The following is a 17690-nucleotide window of genomic DNA, read 5'->3' on the forward strand; positions in this document are numbered from 1 at the left end:
TTTCTTAAGCGGGTTCTTATGAAGTTCTTTCAACCTTGTACAAAATGATAACATTATATTAGTGGAGTTTATATCTTTGGTTATCTTAATGTCGCTGCAGAATTTTTTTGGTAGAACAAAATCTTATCACTAATGGCACTACCCTGAAGACTTTTATTCATACAGTGAACACCGTGTATTGGATGCTGAGAACCATAGAGGTGTTAACACTATTAGAATGCCCTTCTAGCGCTCAGCAGATTACTAAGTACATCCATCTAGAGACTTCTTACGAAAGACAAGATAAGGTTGTCTTTATAAACAGGTACCTTAAACACATGATGTAATGGGAAACAAAAACAGGCGGTCTTTCTATTCAGGTACCTTTAATATATGATGTAATGAGAAACATTTTTTGAGGAAAAGCAAAACATGCGGTTTTTCTATACAGGTGGTCACTCAAGCGGATGTGACTATTTATGAATAACAAAGTGGCAAATGGTAACGGGCAAATGGCAGGCAATTAGAAGGAGAAAAAAAGTGTCTTTTCGAGCATTCGTATCCCTTTTTGTTCCTTTATTTGTTAAATATAGGCAGTTGAACAAAACAACAGGCATGTTCATATTATCCTTCATTCAAGTTAAAACTGTGCGGTCACAGAATGACAAGGGTGTGTCAGTATACAGCTAATCCCCTCTGTCTCTGAACTGTGTAAAAGAGCTTTAATGCTAGAAGGGATGGGAACATCACAAATCAAAAGCAAAACTTGGGGGTGAACAAAAATGTCAAATTGTCCCTGTGAAGATTTACCTAGTGAAGTGTATTCAGCGAGTTAAAATGAAAATGAATGAATACCAAGCGATCTTTCTCGTCTCTTAAAAATTGTAAATAAATTCAAAGTCGTATGAATTAAAGATGTTGTATTTGTAAGATGCAATTTATTTGAGATTATTTATGTCTATGTTACTTCTGCAGTGTGTCAAAATGCGTTCATGTTGTAGTCGGTTCAAAGCAGAGCCAGGAGTATGAAAACATTTTTAGATAATGGTGTTTTTTTTTTCTTTTCAGGGTGGATGTTTTAATATTGTATGCCTGTGCCATGGATGTGTAGGTGCTAGATAAAAATCATTCATTTTGTACTGAATTTCGAGTACGTGGGCGTCTAAAGTCTACAAGCAAAATTGGTATTTGGTAAAGCAGTCGAATCTTAATACAGGCCCAGGTATTGAAGAATGACGATTGCCATGTAAAGGATACATGTACATACTCTCCTACTCAAATCTAAAATTAGTCCCTTAAAATGTAGGGAAAGATGCCCCAAACATTAGAAATTATGATAGATTTGATTATTTCTACTACTAATAATAATATGCTGTTCTTGTATAGCACATATCGTATTATGATATAATGGCTCTATGCTAATTTCTCAGATGTGTGTATATTTCATCCGTCAAAGAAACTTTACTGATGAGCTAGATAAGTCACACCTGTTCTTTTGCATACATTACTTTGTCGCTATGTTGGTCAAGCCTTTCAGCAAGCTCTCATATTGTAATGAGTAACTTTTTTTTCTTCAAGAGGTGTGCATAATTTTGAATACCGGGACATGTGTATATTGGTCTTTTGAATATGCTTGTATCACCCTTGTAAAGTACATTTATGACTGGACCACTGTAACAAATAAAAAATAGTAGTAATAATAATCTGGGGTTACCATGTACCTAAACTTGGTAGTTGGAGATATTTACATTAATATTTTAAGACAAGGGTATTTGTTAACCCCATGTGAAATCATACAATATTTATGGTACAAATGTTTTCTTCTCTCCCTTATGTTCACGTAGAATTGAAACACTGCAGATAAGTAATATTTTTACACCTCACTCAATACATTAGGTTTACACAACTTTAATGACTGTATTAAAGTCAAACTCTTCACATAGTTATCACCGTTTGAGTGCAAGAAGGTACTATGTACTGCTGAATTCAATGGTCTCTACTTCTCACAGAAAAGTCACATTATCACACGATTCCTTTTTGTAACGTTCTTGTATAACAATAGAGAGGTGAAGGTGCTTTGTTCTATCCAAATACAACGGTTGGGAGTTTTTGTTAATTCATGTTAATTTATGTTAATTTATGTTAATTTACGATAATATATGTAGCTTAGAGACAGAAGGGTATGGAAGTATGTAAATTGATAGGAGATAGCCTAGCATCCTTGTGGCTGTCAACAAAAGTTTTAAAAAGACACAGAAACTAAGTAAAAACAAATTAAATTTTTCGCTTCCAAATAATGGGCATTTTCATTTTTTTTAATTAGTAAGTAAAATATAGATTAAAGTATAAAGTTTAATTCTAGAAATATCTGTGATTCTGACTTGTATGCTACTTAAAAATACAGAGTGCGTACATTTGAAATTAATTAATGTAACTTCTGGTTTTAGTTTATTTTGCTGTGGTAATTGATAGAATTTATTTTCAGATATTTATAGTGCTATTTATAGTTTTGCTATGAGTTTTGTATTAGTAATATTTTTTTGACAAGAAATAGCGTTTGTCAAGCCATGTATTTGTTTGTTTTTCTTTCACTTCATGAGCAGCAGTAATCTTTGTGTTTGATTGAGTTTATGTAAGGCTGTATGCTGATGTAATGATTAGAATTTTCTCAACATTTTTCTGCCAAATCTGAAGTAAAGGGTTCATGAAGGAGGAACTGCTCTGTAATTATTTTGTAACTTGGTATTGGATGGTCTGAGTTTTTAGTTGATAATCTTTATTATTAGAGCAAAAAGCTGTAATAAAATAACAAAAACATGAGGAATGGTGTGTTTATGTTGTCGTTATTCCTTTGCAATGTTGTTCTTATACATGTATGGAGGGGAGGAAGGGAAGGAGAGATAAATAGAGGGGGAAGGGAGAGAGAGAGAGAGAGAGAGAGAGAGAGAGAGAGAGAGAGAGAGAGAGAGGGGAGACTCCGAGAGAGAGAGAGGGAGGGAGGGAAAGAGTGGAAGGAAAGACGGGAGCGGGGGAGGGAGAGACAGGGAGAAGGAGGGGAGGGGATAAAGAAAGAGATAGGAAGGGGAGATAGATGGAGAGGATAGGGGAGAGACAGAGAGAGGGGAGGGGGATAGAGAAAGAAAGGGGAGATAGAGGAAGAGAGAGAGAGAAGGGAGGTTGTCAAAAATGCATGAAGACGATTCCGCTAAATCCCAGTTCCTGTTTCTTTTACAAAATATATTATTAAAAGAATGAATCGATCAATAGATAAATCAATGTATAAATGAATGTATAAGTGAATAAATATTATAAAGAAATGAATAGATAAGTAAACAAATAAATAAATACATCTTTAAAAAAATAAGGTGCACTTGTGTAGTCCTTATTTGTTGTGCAATCACATTAAAATGACTTAATTAAATAATAAGACGCTCCGATAATACCCCGACTCTATGCCACCGTTTTCGGTGCTCACAGCATTAAAGGAATTCTTTCCTACCAGTAACCATTTATCACCTGGGTGGAGAGTGGCGAATGTATATAGATTAATATCGTGCCAAAGGAAATAGTGCCACATCTGGACAAACTATCACTATGAATATGACGGACAAAGAAAGCGGACAAAATATACAGTTCCTCAATTAGAGAAAGGAACATCCCTTCACTGCTATTATGTAAAAAGGTGAATATACAGGTGACACCTGTTCTACACATTTTTACATAATAGCAGTAAAGGGAGGTTCCTTTGTTTAACTGAGGAACTGTATAATTATTTTGTCCGCTTTCTTTGTCAGTCATATTCATAGTGTATATGATTCACATTCCAGTGACGTATCCACTAGACCGCGACATCTTTATTCATATTTCATTCTTTTCTTCACAGAAGTATACCCTTTTTATTTCTGAAAGTTAGGGCAATGGCGAAATCCCCACCTGGTACGAAGAGGTTCAGTCAAAACATAAAGGAGTTTAAATTATTGCCCATTAATACGAAAATAAAGTACTTTCTCTTTGGGCTGATAACAGTTGATATAGTATTCTTTGAGGGCGGTCGTTATTATGCGCCATTACGAAATATAATTCGATTTGCCTTTCCCTTCACAACAATAATTATTGTGCTCTACAATTTACTTTTCCCCTTTGAAGAAAGCCTAAACATCTTAAAGGTAAAAATAGTAATACAATGTAATCATTATAATACTTCTAGTATTACTGAACATTTTACCTGCAGACGGCGGCAACATCAGATATTTATTTGATTCAGATTGTAGTCCTACAAATTAATATCCAGAATATTTTCTTTTTGAAATAAGTGATAGGGCAAATTTCGTGGAATATGATGAAAATTGCCCCGATTTTTAATGAATTATTAGTATAGTAGTTTATTTAATATTTTATAACTCCTTTCTATAAACCAAAAAAGTTATACAGCAGATTTAAATCCTAACTATTTCAGAGCTGAACATAACATAAATAATTTTGTGTGACGAATCATACCACAAATTTCGAAAAGATCAGAAATTAGACTTTATAACATTTATTCATATCATGATTCTTTATATTATGTGCTGAAAATTTGATTGTATTTGATAACATTAAGAAGATAGACTATGTGTCAATTGTTTGTTTCCAGGTGCGTATCGCCCCCCCCCCCCAAAAAAAAGCCGACCAAAAACAAACAAAAAAAGAGAAAAAAGAAGAAAGGAAGAGGACGTAGGAAGAAAAAGAATTAAGAGTCGAGAACGGTACAACGAATCGTCTTCTTTTTCTAATAATTTAATGAAACGTCGAAGCTTCCGCGCTTCGCGCGGGAGGGGGGGGGGGGTGGGGGGAACTGAATTCAGATAAGGATTAAGAGTCGAGAACGGTACAACTAATCGTCTTCTTCCTCTAATAATTTATGTAACGTCAAAGTTTCCGCGCCCTCCCTGCACCCCCCCCCCTAGGTAACTGATTTGCACGCTTTGCGTGCTCACTACCGCCCCCCCCCCCCCCCAATGAAATCCTGGCTACGCGGTTTGTTTCAGTTTCAGTTTTATTTACCTCAATTAACTCAAAGTCCAGTCACACAGTCGTAGCCTGCGCAGTTCCAGAGATAAATTATTGTTCCAGATTCCCCATGGCAAAACTAGAGTAACTCTTGAGGATCGTGCGTTTGCCATTGCTGCCCCCCAAACTATATGGAATAGCTTGCCAATAGAAAAACGAAGCTCTCTATCTCTCAATGTCTTCAAATCCAAATTAAAAACATATTTGTTCAATTGAGAGATTCGATTTGTAGGAGAAAAAAAAAGGAGCTCTGCCTCTGATTATCCAGCGCCCCTGAATATATTTTGTATAAAAGCTTGCGCTATATACATTTACTATTATTATTATAACAAGAAAGACATCTACACAGCATAAATTTGTATTGCATATACTAAATAATTTCGAAATTCATGTGAATAAAGGAACTTAATAAAAGGCACAGCTTGTAGAGTTTCAGCTTCTCATAATCATTTTCACATAGTGTCATTTATAATCAGGTAGAAGTTTAATAATAATTTGAAAAAATAGGAAAAAAGGAAGTATCAAGTAAAGCAAAGTATACAAACAAAATCAATGAAATGATAATGGATGATGGATGTAAGAAAAAAGAGAAATAGGAAGAGAAGGTAAAGAATCGGGGTCAGAAGAAGAATGAGAATAGAGAAAAGGAAGTTTCAGAATGGAATGTTCAAGGTCGGGAGTCGCAGTCGGGATATATAATGTTTAATCATGTATACCGAGTATATTTTTTATATCAATTTGCGACTTTGTAGGGCTTCTTGTAATCGAAATCCCGAATATATAACCACCCTCATAATAATAATTATAAGACTACAAATAAAATGAATAAATTTAGAATATAGATTCTTGATAGATTATAATAACTTTGCAACTCAAAATCTGGGCCGGGGCAAATCACGCATACTTATTTTAATTTAGATCGGTGATCTTTATAAATTTTCAATAAAATTTCTTTTAAAATTGTGGAGTCATTTGAACTACAATAATGTAACAGTGTTAGTTGATTGAAAGAGCGCCATCTCTTGTTTAATACATTTCTTCTTTGCAATAATATGTATTTGATGATGTGTTTCAAATCATGAATCTATATTTTTTTCCCCATTGTTGTCCTGCTGGTATGAGAGAGAGAGAGAGAGAGAGAGAGAGAGAGAGAGAGAGAGAGAGAGAGAGAGAGAGAAGAGAGAGAGAGAGAGAGAGAGAGAGAGAGAGAGAGAGGGGGGGGGGGGGGGTAGAGGGACAGGATGATGATGATGATGAAGATGAACTTAATTTCAATAGAAGTAGGAAAATCAAACAAACCAATCAAAACAAATTTAAGCAGAAAAATAAGAAAGTTATGAATTTTTAATGACATGAAAAACTTTGAAATCACAAGACAAATTGGCAACTCAATCATGAGCCTGTGACGTCATTGCCCACTATCCACTAATTTCCTCACGCCATTATCCAAATTATATTGATAATAATATTGGATGCAAATTTTTTTCTTCAGTTAAATATTTAAAAAATGTGATTTTAGATAAACTATTTATATAAAAATAGCTAATATTCAGAAAATAGTATTGATTCTTCAAAGTTCGTGAAAGATTTTGTGAAATGTCATGCACGCAATATGATACAAAATTCATTTAACCTGGGCACAGGCATGGGAAATCAGTTTTTTGGGGATACTAAAGGGTCACATTAATAAAATATATAGTGAGGCAATGACGTCACAAATTGATAACTAATTTGATAATTTGTGAAGTGGTTTTCTAAGTTTCATCATATGTCATACTTTGACAAAAATGTAAAACTTCCTTAATAGTAATTATCCGATTTTACTCAAATTTGTTTTGCTCTGTTTCTCTTGTTTTTCTAGCTGGATCCATTAAAAGCAAATTATTTTTTGAAGAGGACTTAGCCCAAAAGCAACGCAAATTCTTTAAGCATACGAGGTAAGGCTGGTGTGAGAAGGGAGGGGGGGGGGGTCAGGGGCGGATCTAGCTTTTTGCCAAGGGGGGGGGGGGGGGTTGAACCAGTGGCGGATCCAGGATTTTCCAATTTTTTTGTTACTGTTTTACTTTTTTCCCCTTCTTTTTTCTTCCCCCTCTTTTTTTTTTTTTTCTTCACTTGGCCGCCCAAGGGGGGGGGGGGGGGGGTTAAACCGCCGAACCCTCCCCCCCCCCCTAGCTCCGCCCCTGGGGGTGTGACTGCTTCCAACTATCTATGACATCACTTGTGCTTTTGAACTTCGCTACACCATGTACAGCCACGAAAAACGACTGTCATAAGAAAACTACCAAAATATTTTGATCACGTGACTTTTGCACAGCCGAAGGTGTTTCCAAAATGGCGACCCTCTGATGTGCACTTTATGTGTGTTACGGCAATGAATGCGGATGTTGGAAAGGTATGAGTCATTTCATGATTAGAAACGTATCTCTCCGGATATTGAATGTATCTGTCGTTAGCCAAGGATTTCTTACTTGATATGGGGATATATATTGCATTTTAGGGGCGGTAAGTTCAAATTTCGAGGCATTTTGCGAGGTAGATTGTGACTTTTTGAGAGTATGCGACTGTGTGTTGTGTGTGCACTGTCAACAGGGTCAATGTCATGAGTATGAATGAATGGATAGGGACGGGGACTTGCTGGCCTACATTACATGAATATCCCGGGTCGGGCGGGGCCAGGGATGGTCTGGTTCTTTAGGTGGTGCGTGAGCATGGACTACTGTTAAGACATATTATTTTCTTTGGTCTTTGCCTTTCTTGTGAATGTGGGATTGAGACTGGTCAATCAATCATCAATGTCTCCTTCCTGCAAGAAGAGGGAGGAAAACAAAATCTAAATTAAAAAGTAAAATGCATTCGTACTTGCCCCTTTCCTGTTCTCAGCTAACCTTAAGGGCTTGTTGATAATGTATTTAACGTATTGATCATGATTGATATCACCAAGCCTTAACTGGTTCCAATAGACGTGTGCGGAGAGTCGAGAGCTGAGAGGCAGGTAAACAAACCCAAGAATGCGTCCAAAATCACCCTTTCCCGCGTCCGACAAGTATTGGACAGTGGCCAAAACGTTTGCTATGCCGCTCCTACTCCTAATGATGCAAAGTAATTCAAAATCGTAGTTAAAAAATAATGAAATAGGGCCTAGTCTATAAGCAAATATCTTGGCGTTAGTTCAGGAGTCTATCCAGACTTTGACCCGAAAATCGACTAAATCTTCATCAAATATTCTAATAATGGTCATGATTTAAAAGTCGATATGTTTCTTACCTTTTTTGTGTCAATTTTCTTATCTTTTTTTGAGTATTTTTCTTGAAAACAAGGACTTATACACTTTCTCACAGGATTCTTGGCAAACTGCTGCACAATACAATTTCATACCTTACCAACGGTGGGGTTCGGGCACGCGTGTGTGTTAAGTTAGCGACCGTAATCCAAGCAATTCATCAATACGATCGCTAACTTACCACATGCGCGCACCTGCACCCCACCCTTCTCATAGAGATTAAACTCGCCCCTTTGCAGTCTACGTACATTGCGCGCTCATGCTAAATTGGTTAAAGAGGCATGTTCCCCGTATTCCAGAGGGCGTTCAAAATACGTACCCGCTGGCGGACGGTGCTAGCTGCCTATTGACACCAACAGAATACGGCTCTTACGCAGATGGCATGTTCCGAATGCCCGGACAATACCGATTATCGCATACATGTGCCGAAGTAATGCCAATCGCAGTTCGGCTCTAAGATTCGGCTGCTGTTTCCGCCCACTTTCGTGACGTCGCGATCGTCAGCGATCAGCTGGCTTGGCGAAGGCAGGCCAGGCCGCGCGTACTTTGATTGACAGCTGTATGCAAATTAGAAGTCGATCTTCGGAACCAAGATGGCGATGACTAGAGCAGCGATAACTACACTGGCGGGAACGTGCCACTTTAACGTTTTTATTACCATTTTGAGATTCGAACTTGTATCACTCGTGATCCTGAAGGCGATGCTCAACAAATGTAGTCATTATATGAACAAGCAGGTTTTTCGCATGTACAGTATGCCCCAAAAGGCTCAACCGGAACTCTAAAAATATCTTGATCAAAACAGCAATTTAAACATTGTTTCCATTGTAGCCCTGAGGTTTCCCACTTTCTTGAATTGAGCCCTGAGGAATAAGTTATGCCAGATGAAATATTTCCGCTTATTTTTTCGCTAGCACCAATGAATCACATGCGATTACAGTTTGAAAGTACTCTTCCCCCCACTTTTTGTATTGGCAACATGGGCAGGCGACAAGCGTGACTCTGCTTAGCGCGAATCCATGGTGACAGCGCGTAGAATCTGCACATCTATATGTTTTCATGCTCGGTAGCTCACGTGACGTTCAGCGGCACAAAGCAAACCCTGAGTGTGCTACCTGTGTTGCAAGCCTTCGTACACACTATATACTGCGCAGCCTTCAATAGATGTATTCAGAGCGTGTGTGTGTTTTCATTCGGTGGATGTACCCGCATGTGGATGCACAATGAAGACAACTGAGTAGGAGTTATACTATCGCGCTCAAGAAGCGCCGCCGCTAGGCAACAAGCATACGCTTTGCTTATTGCGTGAAGCAGATAGCTGTTGGGGCTGCACATATGTTGAGATAGTGATATCGCCAGGATAATCAGGATTCTTTTGACAATAAATTCTCTTGATGCATCATTTGTAATCTAGAGTTTTACTGTCCATTTGGTAGTTATTGATCTAAATTATTTTGTGTAGAATATTAAATGAAAATTCCTACTTTTTAAAAACATTTACAGTAAAGTCAGTAGGTGAACTTTAGACACCCCATAATACAAACTCAAAAGTGAGTTTGGCTGATCAAAAACCCAGCAGCTTGAGCCAGCATCGGACAGATCTGTAAACAAATATCTGCCGATACCCCTCAGATGTATATCCCAAAATCGTATTTTAGTACGATAAAAAGAGCGAAATAGGATAACAGCGGAATCTCGTTGAAACATGTACAAGTAAACCCCCGCAACCCCAACAAAAACTTTGCTTTACGATTTTCTCATTAAATTTTAATGAAAGAGCAAGCATTTTACATGCACTTGACCGTACTAACCAGTAAAACATTTTCCTGAAATTTTACTGGCCCGGGCCTACGGGCCAGTGGTAGTGTAGAGTTTTCTTGAAAATCTGATTTTTTAGGAAACCGTAAGTCTCTGTATATAAGACACACTTTTTTGCCGCCGAAAAAAATTCAAAGTCTGGGGTGCGTCTTATACACAGGTACAAAAAAAAAAAAAATGTTTGTTAAAGTTTTAATTTTATGCCCCTCCACCTGTTAAATGCCTGGCAATGTCTCCCAGCTCAGTAATCAGTGTGTTGAATCACCACTAGGAAACTTAACCAACACTCCAATTTGTCTGTCATCTTGGTTTGAAAGTAATCTTTCTGATAGATCTCAATATATGTAGTTTATAATAATAATTCCTCCAATTTTTCTTCTACATGTATTACACACGGCGTACCACAAGGTTCTATCCTAGGTCCTCTACTGTTTTTTAAAATTTACATTAATGATCTTACACTTTCAAAAGCACCTCCCAGTTAAATGAAAGTCCTTCCCGCGTGTTTTTTTTAACACAGACCTGGTTTGCTGCCAGCAGAGTCGGCAAAAAAAAAAAAAAAAAAAAAACTTTTTTCTTTTTTCCTTGGCCCAAAAATAGGGGTGCGTCTGATACACGGAGATTTACGGTAATCAGTCATTTTTTGTGTCAGGAGGTTGGCATCTCTGCACTACATGTACAGTACGTACATGTATGTATGTACAGTACAGAGTGTATGTATTTATTTTTATTGCACAATTTCACATTTATAATGCATTGTTTTTGCCTTTTTCCCTCAAACTTCCTTCTTTGTGCAGATACATACCCAATGGATTGTTGCTTATCTAACCACACTTGTGACAACCAGCTCTTCATATGCTACTCGGTATATTCATGATTAGTAATTAGGAATCACGTATGCGTACTGAGGACTGACGTACACGGAATGAAGGAAACTTGTTCGCTCACCTTCGACCCCGTTCAAAGATGAGTAAGTATTCAGAATCCACATTTCTATGTGCATTTCATGACAAAGAACTACCGTTATTATCATTAGTGATCTGTCAGTTTATGACAGGATCAGTGACCCAATCAAAATTCTATATCAAGTGTCTCTCCAAGTTTCTCGGTCTTGAGCCATCCGTTTCATCGTTTCATACCCTGTTGCTCCACATTCTGTGATTACATCGTCTAGGTAGCCTTTACGAGGTCTTGGAGGGACAGAGTTTCGAATGAAGAGGTGTTGCATCGAGCTCAAGAAAGAACTATAATAATTATAATAATAATAGTGGGCTCTTGGATAGCGAATAAGTTTGTAAACCTTCGCACTCCTAGTGCCCTGCAATTATTATTATGCTTTAGCTTCGGTGCCATAGTATGGTGCTCTAACATATCAAGGAATTGATTCCTGCCCGGGGTTCATTTACCCCACCTGGATGGAACATGGCAAATGTAGATTAATGTTTTGCCATAGAACGTTTGGACGATTGTACTGTGGCAGGAATTCGTACCCCAATCCCATTAAGGCCATTGAAAATATATACACCTGTACATGTCTAGCGTCCCCGTCCGCTTCCTTTCTTGAAAAATAGCCCAACTGTCATGGAAAATGTACCGAGTGGCCATTTTGAGCGGCAATTTTGAAAAAATGTACATTTAATGTAGGTGGAGAGTGGCAAATGTAGATTAACATCTTGACATTCGTGCCGGGCTGGGATTTGAACCCGTACCTTGTGGTGGACAGTCTAAAGACTTAACCACAAGACCACATTTAAATTAGTATCTCCTTTTAAAAGTAATATTTAAAGCTCATATTTTGAATACAAGTTCATAACATACTCCTCCGCCTCCCCCTCCTCCCCCCATCTTCTTCTTTCTTCTTTCTTCTTTATTTTCTTTAATTTTTTTCTTCTTTAATACTCCTTTCCCTGTTATCCTATTGTTGTAAGTGCACATACTACAGTACATGTAATATTGTCCATGTACATACTTTGGCATTATGTGGTCTCCACACAATCTACACCCACACTTTTACATTGTACATACTGGTAGTTGCTGGTGTAAACCCTTATCAGTTGTAATGTGTTATTCAGTGCCTGAACGGTCAAGACTATGTACACTGCATGGTCTACTGCACTCCATAGGCATGCTACTGTACAGCTGATTTTGACAGCAAGAAACTGACAGAATTAGGCTAGGCTCAAGACTCTTTAAAATTGTGCTATTGTATCAAACTAGAGTCTGTGCCTGTATCTGGAGACTATACTATACTTCACTGATCCAGTGTAAACAAACCAGGATCTTCATACTTTGGGGAGACTGTCCTAATGGGGTCATGTGACTTGCTTAGAACCTAGTCTGCAGCCTCAGACTCTAATTTGATACTTTACACAATTATGCCATAGAGTCTTGAGCTGAGCCTAACTTAGCTTAGGCTCTGGCTGTCAGGAGCAGCTATAGTACAGACCCTATGAGGTGCAGTATGAGACGCGGTCTGCATAGTCTCTTAGTTCAGACTTCAGACACTATTTTACTCATTACGATTGATTGTAGGGTTTGTGCCTCAGACTACAGTCAGAATCTGTATCATGTACACTGTAAATAATGCAGCTCACTTGGATTATAATAAAGAGGTCATTGGCAAGATCTATATCAGCTGTCCAGAAGTGAGGTGGAGGGGGGGGGGGGGGGATGGAGAACCTGTCAGGTCAAGCGCAGTCATGTACAGGCACGGCGGAGCACCCCAATTTGCATATCATTAGCGGCCCGTTCTATTTGAATAACCAACGGACATCTGCGTGAGTCCGAACATGTGTGTGCTAGAATGTCAAATCTTAAAATTCGCGTTGCGCCTTTATTACTGCCAATATCGCTATGAAACTTTCCATACTAACTAAAATTATTATGAATTTGATGCAGGGCGCGACAAACCCGCTTGCCCGACGTCCCGGGGCAACCAAATTGAGCCGTCGGGCAAGTAAATCAAATTATCACTTGCCCGATTCGGGCAAGTGATACTTTTACAGTAATTTCCTAGTGTCCAAGAACTCTACCATTCACCCGTCAACTTCTTACCCGTCGTCAAAATCCAGAAGCAAAAAAGCGATCGTTCCGATTTCGAAAAAACTTCACAGACAGCTAGCCAGCTCAGCTAGCTCAGCGCGCATGCAACAGTGACACTTCAAGCCATGAATGCCGCTCCGCCTCCACGCACGGCCGGCCGTGAGCTAGCTAGAGACAGCTAGCGCGATCGTACCAGCTGCGAGCTTATTCGCGCTCTCTCTCTCTAGCTCTGCAGGCCGCACCGACAGGCCTTTGCTATTCTCTGATTGCCGATTGGTTGAATCACGCCAAATATGACGTCATTATTCTAGGGAAATGAACACGTGCGAATCGGAATGGAATAAACAACAGGGATTTTCTAGTAAGTACAAAAAGTCAAATGTTTGATATTTATTCATAATGACTGTTAATGATTGTGAACATATTATTTAAAACTCGCTGCTCATATAAATCAGATGAATGTTTTTGTCTCGTTTTCAATTTATTACTGCGGTCTCAATTTAAGATCCGACCGAGCGAGTCATTTTGATAATAGTATCGAGACCCCCAGAATATAAGCCGTTGTTGTTTTGTTTTCATGGTTTTAGCGACGTTGTTTAGTCTAGTTTTCGCATACTTATCCGAGATTTATCGTAAAATATCTTCAATATTATTATTTAGTAAGAATTTACAAATTTTGGCATGATATTTATAGCAGTGAATGATGAAATAAAAATGTCCGTACTTTATTTAAAATAGTTGATTACCCATTATTTACATGACGTTTCTTGATGGAAGAGTTGACCCAAATTATTAACAGCTGAAAATTAGCCTACGTTTCCAAATGACAGCGGCTTGCACAGACACACATGTGATGTTGCACCATGGTACATGTGGCTACCATTAATGACATGTTTGTATCATATTTTTTACAACAGGGTCATTATGCTTTTTTACATGACTGAATATTAAAAACTTAAACCTGCTTGAACCATTCTACCTTGCCGAGATTCATGTGAATCTGATTATTTATGGAGAATCAATAAAATGCGTTTTTTAAACCTTCAACCATCCTTTGTTGACCATTTTCTTTGACATATTAGGTTATTATTCAGTACAGTTAACATAAAACATGTCTTATTATTCCTCTGAATCTGATATCATGATTAACCTTGCAAACTTGCAAAGTTACTCTGTGAAGACAGCTTGATCTGTGACGTGTTTATATATGCCTTTGCAATGCAATGTTTGCACGTGGTCAGGGAGAGAGCTCCCTGCATGTATCATTGCCATATGAAATTATGTGGAAATGTGTATCACACACACCCAAGACACACCCTGCAATGAGCTGATCCAAGTTAGTGACCAATCAGGAAGGTTCTCTAGCTATGTGGGTGGAGTTTGATACCAGCATAAATTACAGGTTGGTGACCGCGCGTGCTTTCACTGTACCCAGTTCAGTGGGAGGTCAAGAAGCCACGCCCACATGTGTGCATGTGATAAGCATGCGCTCTCTATCTGTGTGTATGTACAGTGTATTTGGGCGCCGGAGGTTTGTGTGTACATGTGTGTGTGACTGAGAGAGCATGCATGGACCAGGCATGCAGGGACATGAGAGAGTGCAGTAATAAGAAAAGGTACATGAGCGATAAACACATTGCAGAGAGAAGGGAATAAAGAGGGTGAGAAAAGAGATATGGGGGCTGGTTGTTTTATTGTTTACAAATTCATTCATGGAGATTACTGCTGCCAGAAAGCTGGCGCGCAGCGGCCAGGGTGTAACATTACACTGCGGTTTCTTTGATTATCTTTATCACCGGCTATTAGCACATTCCAAAATGTATAAAAATAACGGTTAAACGGAGCAAGAAATGCCAAACGGTTTTGATGAATGCGGTCGGATAACCGTCGGTTAAACGGATTGACTCAGGCCTAGTACATGTATGTGCATTAATTTGCTATCTAAAACACTAACTTATCATTACGAGATAATAAATGCTTTAACCTCGAGTCCTTTTTCGCTTTAAAGTTTTGGGCAAGTGGAAATATTGTTTGGGCAAGTAAATTGAAAACCCACTTGCCCGACAGGGCAAGTGGTGAAAAAAATTCTTGTAGCACCCTGTGATGTCATTGAAATAAATACGAAATTCCATGGAATAAAACTCGAGATATTAATGTGTTTTGAGCTTCGCCCCTCGAAAAACACGACGTCGACTTTTTAAGTTTGTGACCCTATCAAGCAATGCACGAAGAAGAGACTTGGTATGAATATTCATTAGGGTTGAATCCATACATGGGCGAAATTTTCGCTTCTCCGCTGTATTTTTTTTGGTTATAACGTTCTTTTTCATGGGGCTTCATTTTTAAAAGTTGTAGTCAGCGAACTCATTGAACATGACGTCATCGATCTCAGCGATGTACTGCGCATGCGTCTTAGGCCCGGTGCAGGCCAGATCGAAACAGCTGAGCCATTAGCGTGCACGTGTGCAGTCGGCTGGCAAGACATGTATAGCCAACGCACACGCGAGGTTCAGACATGACACACATTTGAATGTATGGGACTGGTCAAACAATTTTGCGACAACGAAGGATTATTTTTGTTCGATGAGATTCGGACATTGGGGTATGTTTTTCTCTGTTGCGACCCTATCAAGCAACTATGAAAAGAGATATTTCACAAGGATTGAGATTATTAAATTTTCTTTCTGTTCATACGAGGCAATTCTTTCTCGCTCTAAAAGAAATGGTGAATTTTACGGTGATTTTGTATCTCATTTTTTTCGTTTTTGTTCGTCAAAACTATCCCTTAAATTTCACATTTTCTGTGCATCAATAACTCTTTTTATACACATGAGTGTCTTGCAAATTTATTCAATACTCGATTTAGTAGCTTTGATTGGTGATATTCATCACATTAATGAAGAATTTGTCTTCGAAATTTGTTTACTTTTTTTCGCATCGATCGGTACACAATTGTTGATTTTATGCAAATGATGTTTACTGGACGAGAGTCGATCGCACGGTAATTGGGGTGCTCCACTGTGCCTGTGTAGAAGATGCATTTGCTAATCCGCAGACTTTATTTTCATTCCAAATATGATTAAATAGTTTCTTGATTTTAATTTGAAAGAGCAATCTATAGCCCCTTTCAAACTAGCCTGATTTTCGTCGGATGCATCCAGACGCATCCGATGAAACTGCCAGTATGAATGGTACAGAGGAGAAAAAGCCGATAAAATAGCCGATGAAAAATAGAGAAATAGGAGATTAAATTCTCTTGCTCAAGAGCAGGAGAAATTTCTTTCTATCGGTGTCACACCAATGAAACAGCCACTGTTAATGTGTTCGGGGGAAAACACGGATTAAAAGTCTGATGAAAATGGTCCAATGTCAGGGTGTACGCGCGCTTTTTCGTAACCAGCTGTGTTTGTTGACTTTTTGTTGAACATGCTGCATACTGGCTAGATGGGGCGTGGGCTTAATAATTGCGTAATAATTCTTCATTTCCGGCAAGGGCTCGCCACAGCGAGTGAATTTCACCCACAGTATGACAAGGGAAGCAGGGAAAACGGCGGTTTCACCTTTGTTTACATAAGGAAAATTCAATCAGTATTTTCATCAGTGTGTCTCCTATAGAAGCACTATGAAAGGGGTATAGGAAATAGGTATTTGAATTAAACATTCAAAAGTTTTTCATTGAAAGCCAGTCTTCATTTTCTTTCTTAATTTGGTGGGAGTTTCGTGATAATAGACCTTCAACATGTACATGTACCACTGGATTCATGGAACTTCAAGTTTCTAGACCTGCAAAAAGAACAAACAGCCTACAGCAGGCTACATGTATATAGTGAAGTCGTTTATCTGACTCCATGTAGACCTACTTGTAAATGTAAACATTACTTGCAGATAATGTGCATGTAGAGTGACATGCCTCCTTCTCTTCTAGACCATAAATACATGTAGAATGATCGGAAATTTAGTTTTGGTTTCAAAACGAAACAAAATAAAGGTTAATGAGTATGACACAAAGTTCAAAACACTAGTTTGACAAAGTTTGCCTCAACGTACATGTACTCTAATCCATTTGTCATGTCCATGTACATGTGTAGTTGTGTACCTGTATATTAATTTTATAAGACAGCGTCTGCAAGGAAATACATGTACGTTTACATGTAGGCCTACAGTACAAAGAAGGAAAAAAAAAAATCTAGTGCACCATACAAAAAGCATACTGAAAAATACAATACAGGGTGTTCATGTACAGTACATGTACATGTAGGTATGCATTTTTCTGTGACATGCCATAGAGAAATTCTGTTTTCTCATAACTTGTGTGCAATAGTTGACTTCAATTGTAAAGTTGTTTGCCAGTCCACTGAGCAGATTTCCATCATTTCTAAACACAGTCGTAACGCTACAGGTCGTCAATTCTACCTTTGCCCTTTACTGTGGTGGCATTTATTGGGGAAGAGAATAAATGGAGGAGGAAATAGAATAATAAGCGAATCGGAAGATTTGAGGGCACTGACTGGCGCAATCCAAT

The 17690-nt window shown here is 38.3% G+C and overlaps 1 protein-coding gene across 6 annotated transcripts in view; it reads left to right on the plus strand.

Moving 5' to 3' along the window:
* The first annotated feature begins 7317 nt into the window (after positions 1–7317).
* Positions 7318–17690, plus strand: part of LOC100894091 (USP6 N-terminal-like protein) — an 84743-nt gene continuing 74370 nt past the window's right edge. For 3 of the 6 annotated variants that reach the window (XM_030988016.1, XM_030988019.1, XM_030988020.1), the window contains exons 1-2: positions 7330–7530; positions 10924–11096. In XM_030988016.1, coding sequence (XP_030843876.1) covers positions 11093–11096 — 4 coding nt within the window. In that variant the 5' untranslated portion in view covers positions 7330–7530; positions 10924–11092. Of the gene's footprint in view, positions 7531–10923; positions 11097–17690 lie in introns of all 6 variants that reach the window. The other 3 variants (XM_030988021.1, XM_030988018.1, XM_030988017.1) reach the window with 2 other exon arrangements.

The sequence above is a fragment of the Strongylocentrotus purpuratus genome, unplaced genomic scaffold (assembly GCF_000002235.5).
Source record: "Strongylocentrotus purpuratus isolate Spur 01 unplaced genomic scaffold, Spur_5.0 spur5_scaffold_17, whole genome shotgun sequence".
In the NCBI taxonomy this organism is placed as follows: domain Eukaryota; kingdom Metazoa; phylum Echinodermata; class Echinoidea; order Camarodonta; family Strongylocentrotidae; genus Strongylocentrotus; species Strongylocentrotus purpuratus.